The sequence below is a fragment of the Adelges cooleyi genome, unplaced genomic scaffold (genome assembly GCF_023614345.1).
Source record: "Adelges cooleyi isolate 19-005CV unplaced genomic scaffold, UGA_ACOO_1.1 ACOO_flye_CR_arks_rails_tigmint_CR_PRNA_30, whole genome shotgun sequence".
Lineage (NCBI taxonomy): Eukaryota > Metazoa > Arthropoda > Insecta > Hemiptera > Adelgidae > Adelges > Adelges cooleyi.
The window spans coordinates 20130448-20140820 of NW_026095971.1; the positions used below are offsets into that span (position 1 = coordinate 20130448).

Sequence of the window (10373 nt, forward strand, 5' to 3'; positions counted from 1 at the left end):
TCCAGCACTTAGGTCAAAAAGATAATTTTATAAATAGTAATTATCAAAGCTTGGACCTTGGTTTTTATTTTACAAGGATTTAGGTGTATTATTTATGTCAAACACCCTAACTATTTTCTCCGCTTTACAGAAATACATTGAATCATGGATATGTTGTTAAGTTGTGTATTAAATATATGTAAGCAGCCATAACTTATCAAATGAGCAAGGACAAATTAGCATGCGGTAGAACGGCAGAAATTAATGTCTCTCTAAGTCCATTTTTGGGTAATTATAGATACTGACATTGACAATTAGGTATACTATGATAGGGTACAGGTGTTTTAAAATATTACTCAATGGGGCAAACATATTGGTGTGTCTGGGTGTTTTAATTAACAAACTACGGTTGTTTATTTGTCAAAATAAATAGTTTGATTTTATGTATAAAAACGATTTGGCCTTTCACTCTTCCATACATATAATATATTTACCAAATATATTTGGTTCAGTTTCAAATTGCTGGTATAATAAGAGATATAATAATTTAATAAACAATAATTGTAATATAATTAATTTATATTAAAATTTTAATGTTATGATAAACTGTACCACGGTTATTGGTTTGTGTGAACTGTGAAGTACGAGTCGTGATATCTTATCTCAGTTCACACAGATGTTTATTGGCCATTGATAAGCGTGGGGTTGTGTATCATACATTAATAACATTTGATTAAATCAATGCCATTGTGCTTCCACAATACAATATACATTCAAAATAATGTAATTTACTGTCCGATTCTTTTTGTAATTTTTGTTGTTTGTTAATTTAATGAGATACGGTTAATACTATAAAATTCACGTTTTGTGAAATTGTTTTTCCTAATTTCAAATTAATTCCGAATAGAAATAACCCGTTCAAGATGATGGCCCTAATTAATCGTATACTTGACTGGATAAAAAGCAAATTTTGGACTGAAGAAATGGAATTGACACTTGTAGGATTACAGTGTTCCGGAAAAACTACTTTTGTTCATGTCATTGCGGTAATTATAGTGTATAATATAGCAATATTGTGTTCAATACTAATTTACATTTGGTACCTATGGTTGCCAGATGGGCTTGTTGTCAAACTATGTATGTACAATTTTTAATATAGCTAGCTTAGTTTAATGTTTATCTGGTTAATAAACAATTAGTTTTTCAATAAAATGTAAGTAAAACATCTGACTGAATTCTTCAAGTACATGGAAATATTAATTTTACAACTAAAGGGTGTGGTTATTTCACTTTTATTTTACTAAATTTACATTAAATAATTTTAGTTGATTAATCAATAATCGTCATAAGATATGTTTGATATTACTCAGTACAGACAATACTTTGGCTTTTGCCAGTTGTTTATCTTTGTATATCTCCTTTAAGTTTAATGTTTTGGTCTTCAAACCTTACTTCAATCAGAAAGAAAATATAATAATACTTCTCTTTGTTTAAAACATTATACATTTCATTAATTATGTAATGTTCATACATTTATTAATTTTTTTATTTTTATATTTGGCCTTGGCATCAATAGCCATTGTCATTTGTCATAACGTTCACATTTACATGGTTAGCTAATGTGTATAAGAAGATAAACAGAAACAAAAATGAAAACAATAACAGAACAATTTTAGTATTTTAAAAATTAATATTTTGCTATTGAGTTCTGTGATTCTGAGTAAAGCAAACAAGCTAATGATGACATAGATATGTTAAATTTGTTGCTTCTGTGTATATCCTGCATTCGGTCAGAATATGGTCAACAGTTCCGTAACTCTGCATGTTAAATATTATATAGGTGTATCCTCTTTAGGTAAAAAATAAGTGTGTGTTAGTCTTGTATGACCGATTCTCATCCAGTTTGGAATAAATTCTTGAATTCTGTTTAGGAAGACTTCTTGGACCCAAGGAAGTATTGATTTTTATTCTGTTTAGGTTGGTGTTCTGACTATATCCCCAGTGTGATTGGCACATTTGAAGGTACTTTTGTTTAATTTGGTTTTTAATATCATGAAGTGATGCGGTCAATATTTTATCAGAAGATAATGAGGTTGCTGCTATTTTAGCCTAATATCTGGCTTTTCATTTCTATCTATTTCGGAGTTTCTGTATACACAAATTAGTCTAATATTATACACCAATTAGTCTAATATTATTTTCCCTTTTGGAAACGTTAAACGTGCTTAATGAATCGCTTAGAATAACAATGCCTATTAGTCTTTTAACTAGAACGTATTCCAAAGCTTTTTTAATCGTGAAAACTTCAGCTGAGTAAATAGAACATTCGTGGGCCATTTTATAGGACACTGTCATTATCCCAAATATTGGATGTACCAACTTGATTCTCAGTTTTTGACCTGTCAGTAAGCATTATAGAGCGGTGAGAATATTATATTGATAGAAGATCTCTATATCTTTGTATGTATATTAAAGAAGATGTTGAGCTTTTGGTAAGTTCCGAGAAGTTAGTGTCCACACAAAGTTTCTGAAAGTACACTTTTAAGACAGACATCACTTTTGTGAACGTTTTTTTGAAGGCAATGGCTATATATATAAACCACACAAGTATCATGGCCAGCGGGTCCGCTATTACCATCCACTATAACATTTTTTCTTCTATCAAAATTATGTGACACTCACAATTATATATGTAGGTCCCTCCAGACTAAAATCCTCTGCATTCTATTTTTATCATATAATATTCCCTTTATTCTATAATCTTCTGATGTATTTCTCATGAGATACACTATATAGTATATACATGTACACGATCCACATTCTTTTGCTCGAAGAGCAGAAAATCATAGTTTTATGTTCCCAGTCCTTTTACCTTTAATGTGTGCTTATAATACCGAATGTTCTTTGTTTTTTAACATTAGATGTGTTTTTAGGGTCTGGTTTTATTAAGATGTCTTTTATTTATTCATTTTGTAGCATTTTTCAGCGGGAATTAAAAATATGGAACCAAACCTACTTGGCACAAATTCTTAGGAAGGGGGCTAGAAAAGTTCAGGCCCTCTGAGTCAGGGTTAATACCAATATTTTTTTTTGACGTTCATACTAGTTTTCATTTATTTTAGTCTGGTCAATTTAATCAAGATATGATTCCAACTGTTGGTTTTAATATGAGGAAAGTAACAAAGAATAATGTTACAATAAAAATATGGGATATAGGTGGACAGCCACGATTCAGATCAATGTGGGAAAGATATTGCAGAGGCGTTAACGCTATTGTGTAAGTACATTAATATTGTTATTTGCTATAAAATATTGCTGATAGTTAATACTCATGAAGTATTTGTTTCCTTTACATTTTTTCAACTATTTTAGTTACATGGTAGATGCTGCAGATACAGATAAACTAGAAGCTTCCAGAAATGAACTTCACAACTTAATTGATAAACCACAGTTAGTTGGTATACCGGTTTTAGTTTTGGGAAATAAAAGAGATTTGCCAAATGCATTGGATGAAGTTGAACTGATTGATAGAATGTAAGTGCATAATTTTAACTTCAAACATTAATATATTAGGTCTTTGTCAAACTTACTAAAATGCATAAAAAAATCTAAAGTAAATAAGTATTTACTTATATTAGGTTAAATTGGTTGTAACTTTTAGGTGCCTTTTATTCAAGGTACATTTAATAAAAAGTATTAAAACTTACTACTTGGGTTTTTAGGAAAGCATTTATATTAAATTATCCAATTACTTAATGTTTGGTATGGAATATTTTTGATCTACATAAATAAGATAATATTATCATAACAATACTAAACTAATACCAGTTAAACTAATAGAATTTTAATCTATAGTTAACTTATACCAGACAATCTTTGTGTATAAATCCATTAATAATATAAGAATATTTAATAACAAGGATAAATTACTATATTATCACATTATTACATAATACAAAGATGTTTGGTCATAAAAAGTAAGCATGTAATCTAGTAAGCGTGAAAAACAGCATGACAATACCTAATACATCCGTATCTTGAATTCGAGCGCGTCAAACGTGGTTACTGTGATATGTGTAAACTGGGCTTATGTAGGTATTAAAATGACACTTTATATGAACGACCAAAAAAGTTTGTACAAAAAAAGCTACTAAAACAAACACCTTTTATTTTTTTAAATTTTTGATGCAGACTTTATTTCCATCACTTATTAGTTATTACTTATAAAAATCTATTAATTCAGCAGCAGATTATTAGGCAGTTGCTTAGAGTGGAAATATTTAAGCTGGGTGTCCACTAGGTCGGTTTGTCGGTATCACAAAAGTTACAAATGAATTTTTGAAATGTAAAATTATAATTATAATCGTCTCATTAATTAAAATTCTAAACATGTGTATTTTTTAATAGGAATTTAAATGCTATCCAAGACCGAGAAATATGTTGTTATTCTATTTCATGTAAAGAACAAGAAAATATTGACATTACACTGCAATGGTTAATTAGTCATTCAAAATCAAACCGCCAGTCATCAACGTAATACACCAGCATGATTTTTGTTTAGCACAAAGTAAAATGTGCTAATAATTATTGTATCTATTGTAGAATACATTTTTTTTAAGGCTGATCCAAAATAATATTTCCAATAATCCCAACAATAATGTATTAACGCCATATTTATTGCATGTAAGAATCTCTCCATACTTAGATATTTAAAAAAATAATCCATGTTTCTTAAGCAAACTAATTTTGGTAAAATGGATTTAAAATATTCATATCCACTTTCACTCTATATTCCTTAATTTACAAAATAACAAATTTGTTCTCTATAAAATGAGCCTACCATAAAAATTACTAAAATATTATAAATTATAATATATTATTTTTAACCATTATTTTATCACTATCAATTAATATATTTATTATTATTTTATATTATATTTGTGTATTACTTTGAAATCTTTTACTCAGAAATTATTAATTATCATTAAATTTGTTTATATCTGAAACTGACTTTTGTTTTTAGGTTCAATTGTACAATTAGGTACCATAAAATATAAAGTATTAATAAAGTATATTATGTATTTAGTATTAAAGTACTTCTCACTTACCTAATCTAAATAAATGATAAGATTTTAGCTTTATAGTTTCTTGCTAAGTCCTATCTTCAACATATTTTATTGAGTTGCCTCTTCAAATACATATTTTGTCATTATATAAGTATGATAATTATGCCCAAATTAAGTCCTTTTTCTTCTTCTTGGGTTTATTGGGCCTTTAAGATCATTCCGTCTCACAACCAAGCTTCTATCCTTCTCTGTCCAACGCTAGAATTCTCCAATTGGAACCACCTCCTTTTAAAATTAAGTCCTAATGTATTATTAACAAAGAATATTTTAAAAACAAAAAACTAATTATTTAGGAATACTCCTACCCTATTTATTAAAACTATACTCCATTTATAACATAATATATATCATGTTAGATTATATTAAGAAAAGATAATTACAAATTGTCTTGCATTATATTCCATAATATTGACCTTAATAAACTTATTTAAACTTTTTTTTGTTAGCTTATAATATTATAATAATTGTATTTTTCCACTGTTATAATATGATTCTATGTTAAATGCAAATATTTTACTCATACTTGATTTAAATATTTTAATTGAAATGTTTGACCGAGGTATAAAGTCAAAACTAAGTTTTTTTTTCATATTTCTATTAAAACAAAATAAAATATTATACTTATTAATGTTTGTTCGTTTTTGGTTTTTATTTGATGTAGTCTTAAAAGTTACAACTATTGTAAATAATAAAGGACAAAATAATTAAACCTTAGCATTTATACTAATAACTATCTGTAATAGCTAAGTATTTTACTATATATATATATATATATATATATATATATATATATTTATTAATAAAAACAATAAATAACTATTGTGCACCATTTCTTCGGTAAATTATTTAAATTTAAAACAGTTAATACATATATAAATACAATAAAATACATAAAAAAACAAAGTACTCAATAAAGTCTGTGTTGATTGCTTATCAAACGGTATTTGTTCAACGTGAATGTGGCCACAAACTTGAAACCATAGACCTTTATAGGTCTATGCTTGAAACTCTTTGACGGTTTTGTGCGAATGAAAGTATTCCTTTAGTTTGGCCGCGTCGTGGTCGATAGGGTTAAAGCGGCAGTGTATCTGCGCACTAGCCCGCACTAGTTCGAATCTCGGCCGTAGAAAAAAAAATATATTCATAAAAATAACCTACATTGCTTCTCAGGATAAAATCCTCTGTAAAGGTCTAAATACAAAGTCGGTTGGACGGAAATAAAAGTGAACTTGGTGAAATATAAATGTGAAATAATACCAATATTAAAATTTTTATAGTTCTTAGAATAAAACTCTTGCAACTTCTTTACCGGACGCCCTTTTTTTTCGATTTTTTTTGTTTTGTTTATTAACGTGTTTTTTACGCTGCTTACGAATCTGAAGTTAGAAATAGGCGGACTCCGTTAGTTTAATAGTTAAAGCTAGTTTAAATTTGCATAATTCCCCTATGTAACAGTACGCGGCGGCGATAACTAACAAGGACGGCAGGTTTCCGAATGTTTTGGGCTTTGGCACTCGCTCGCTCGACGCCGTCGCTTCGTTCCGCTAACTAAAAATATCCTAGGTTTGCAAGCTACAGTCTAGGAAGAGATTTAAAGTAAAGTCAGTTTAAAACGAATCTAGAAGCCATGTCACGTGTCCGGTATATAAAAAAAAAGACCACGAAGGGCGCGTACAGTTACATAGAGAAAATATGAAAATTTCCACTAGCTATAACTTTTGAACTAACGGAGTCCGTCTAATTCTGACTTCAGATTCGTAAGCAGCGTAAACAACACTATACAATGGCAAAAAAAGGGTGTCCAGTAAAGTAGATTTATACCCTATATTTTTCTATTGATTTTTGAATTTCTTTATTTTTTTTTTAAATTTGTATTATACTAGACTTAAACTGGATTTGATTTTAGCCATTATTACGTTTTAAAGGAATAGGTAAAAACAAAATGCGAAAACTACGAAGAATAGTGAATTTTTATGATTAAACGAAATTAAATAATTTTTTGTCTTAAATCGACTTTACCATCATCTCATACCCGAATTTCGTTTTTTTTTTCAATGCTGAAAACGATGATGGAAAAGACCAATCATGTTGTAGACGACCAAACAAAAGTGGTTTTTACAATAAATAAACATACATATTATGTAGTATTCATACATTACATTGTTAAGTTGTATATGTGATTTGTCAAGAGTATGCGAGTATGTTTTCAATATTTTATATTCGAAATAAATATCAAAATGGACAAATAAAATCTGTTATTGAGAATTATATTATAATAAATTAATAAACATAATATACACGTTACAAGAATTATAGCTTGGCCTAGAATGTTAGTAGAGAAAGGAATCGAATAAGAATTAATTGAATTATTTAAATGCGAGTTACTAAATGTTGTATATTATGATGGAAAATAATATAAAATACCTATGTATCTGTATTTTAATAGGTAGGTACTTACTTTTTTCTTTTAAGACAGGTTTTGCCACATGGCCAAATCTTATCACCATTCACCACATGTACAGTCAGCTAGAGTCTTATCTGTTTGGTGGCAATTGGCAATGTTTCCATTTCGACACTTGTAACTCGTTAATCGTTATGCTCGTTACTTACTGTTTAGTGAATAGTCTTATTTAAAAAAGATAATAGTTTTTATCTTTAATAGGCCTTTTCTAGTATTTTATAATTGTTAGAAGTCATTAAAAATGTACTCGCGGAGGGTGGCTTCATTAACGTTTAAACCTTTTAATTTCCAATGTAAATCGTGACTGAACTTCACCTAAACATCAGAGGCAAACATCCGTTATGGTTTTAGCATCTAAGGAAGTTATTTCCGTGGCAGTGCTATGTTGCTTTTGGTATGTGGTGAGTTCGGGTAGCAATGTAGTGGGCAAAACGTTGTTGAACCAATTTCCATATCCAATGACGGTCACAATGGTTCAGCTATTGTCAATTGCTGTTTACTCTGGGCCATTTTTTAACTTGTGGGGTGTCCGACGATTTGTAGACATTAGTTGGCCGTATTATTTCAAACTAATAGTCCCGTTGGCACTCGGGAAATTTGTTGGATCCGTCTTTACTCACGTGAGTTTATGGAAAGTGCCCGTCTCCTACACGCACACAGGTAATAATAATTAATAATAATTGTGTAAAAAGTATTTTCTAGAGTATTAATGACATTTTTTTTCAGTTAAAGCTACTATGCCGTTGTTCAGCGTCATCTTATCCAGAATAATACTCGGAGAAAAGCAAACATTAAAGGTAAATTTATTAATAGTATTTTTAATTTTAATTGAAAATTTAAATACGTTTTTTTTTTTAGGTTTATTTATCCTTAATGCCAATTATTATAGGAGTGGCTATTGCATCTTTCACTGAGATATCATTTGATCTAATAGGTTTGCTGAGTGCTCTGGGTGCTACATTACAACATACGTTACAAAATATATTTTCTAAAAAGGTGCTTCATGATACAGGAATTCACCATTTGCGACTGTTGCATATATTAGGCCGTCTTGCGTTATTTATGTTCCTACCAGTATGGCTGTACTATGACTTTTGGTATTTAGTATCAGTCTCCAATTTTAATGTAAGATTATTACATTCAAATTAAATTACATTCAATAATTGAAATTGTAAATGTTTTTCTTTAAAAATATTTCTAGGTTAATAATGAATCTTACAAAGTATTAGGACTGCTAATAACTGATGGCATATTAAGTTGGCTTCAAAATATTCTAGCCTTCAGTGTTATGTCTATGGTAACTTCTTTGACGTATGCTGTTGCCAGCTCATCAAAAAGGATATTTGTTGTTGGTGCTTCATTGTTTGTATTAGGGAATCCAGTAACTCTCAACAATGTTTGTGGAATGTCATTGGCATTGTTGGGTGTTATAGCGTATAATAAGGTTAGTTTAAAACAATAATTGAGTAGGTTGAAACGAAAACTCGCATAATTCATAAAACTGTTTGTAGGATTTTTGAATCTGTTGTCAGTTTGTTTCAATACAGGCTAGATTTATCCTTAAAAATAGTGATTATTATCAAAACTAATAAGTTCCGTTGTATCCTGTAAATGTTGATACTGACGGCTTTTTCAGTCGTATCATACATTTTTACTATTTTGTGCCAAAAACTTACATGTTCCAAACCTCAATTTAAAAAAAAAAAAAAACAGATTTTAACTAAAATCTAAAATGTTGATGGCCAAGTTCAAGTTCTTCTTTCCAATATTTCCCAGGTAAACCCTGTCCTTTTTTTTGAAAAAGGGATTTTTGGATCATGTGAGTTTTGATTTCAGCCTATTCAATTGTGGTTGTATATATTCAATATATTTAAATGACCTAACGTTGTTTTTGTTTTAGGCAAAATATGATGCTAGGCAATTAGACAAAAAACGTGTTATATTGCCCATGACTTACCAAAACCTAAATAACTCCAAAGTATGGTTAAATGGTCATAGCAATTCAAATGGAAACAAATCACTGTTTGTTTGATTTTACATGAATATGATGACAGCTTTTTATTTGATATACATATATAAATGTTTATAGCCTTGTTTAGAACAAAACAAGGCAATTGTTGTATATTTTTTGTTCTGTTATGTTTTATATAAATTAAATTCTACAAATTATATTTTTATAATAATTTTTTAATTATTTCTTTTCAATAATCACTGATTATTTATTATAAAATTAGGGTTTTTAGCTGTTTTGCTAACATACCTTACTAGAGTTTCCCTATGTTAGTCAGCTATTCTCATTTGTTAACATTCTGACGGAATTTTAAAATTTCGTACTAAGTAATTTTTTGTAAAGAGTCCCTACTGATTATATTGCTATCAACTTTTGAGTTGTTAATGAAAACTTACTTGTTAAACAGTTATATTAATAAAATAATTGTGTTGTTTTAATTAAAACAATATATTAATTATATTATTTTACTTAAAACAATGGCTAGTTGATAACCAGTTTTGGGTAATTGTTTTTCAATTTAAAAGCTTAGGCGTGAGGAAAGGTGGGGAATAACTACAGTATATCCAAGTGTATTCCCTGTGCTACACATTTTATTTAAAAATATAAATTCTTTTAATTTGAGATTTTTTCTATAATATGTTATTGACCGGTCATTATATTTATTGGAATATTATTCTATTTATACAACTGTTAAAGATAAGTTTGTTATTTGCAAATCAAAATATGTTCCAAGTACATAAAAATTAAAAAACATCGTCCTTGGTTAGATTATCTTAAAAAAAAAAAATTGCGATAT

General features: G+C 28.7%; 2 protein-coding genes across 2 annotated transcripts; both read left to right on the forward strand.

Moving 5' to 3' along the window:
* The first annotated feature begins 710 nt into the window (after positions 1 to 710).
* Positions 711 to 4861, forward strand: LOC126838818 (ADP-ribosylation factor-like protein 8B-A). Its single transcript, XM_050573552.1, has 4 exons — positions 711 to 1025; positions 3102 to 3256; positions 3352 to 3513; positions 4387 to 4861. Exons 1-4 carry the CDS (start codon positions 903 to 905, stop codon positions 4514 to 4516), a joined length of 570 nt encoding a protein of 189 aa, XP_050429509.1. The 5' UTR covers positions 711 to 902; the 3' UTR covers positions 4517 to 4861.
* A 2796-nt stretch (positions 4862 to 7657) lies between these two features.
* Positions 7658 to 9724, forward strand: LOC126839390 (solute carrier family 35 member E1 homolog). The gene is made up of 5 exons (XM_050574707.1): positions 7658 to 8226; positions 8293 to 8363; positions 8425 to 8691; positions 8768 to 9010; positions 9467 to 9724. Exons 1-5 carry the CDS (start codon positions 7908 to 7910, stop codon positions 9596 to 9598), a joined length of 1032 nt encoding a protein of 343 aa, XP_050430664.1. The 5' UTR covers positions 7658 to 7907; the 3' UTR covers positions 9599 to 9724.
* Positions 9725 to 10373: the final 649 nt, after the last annotated feature.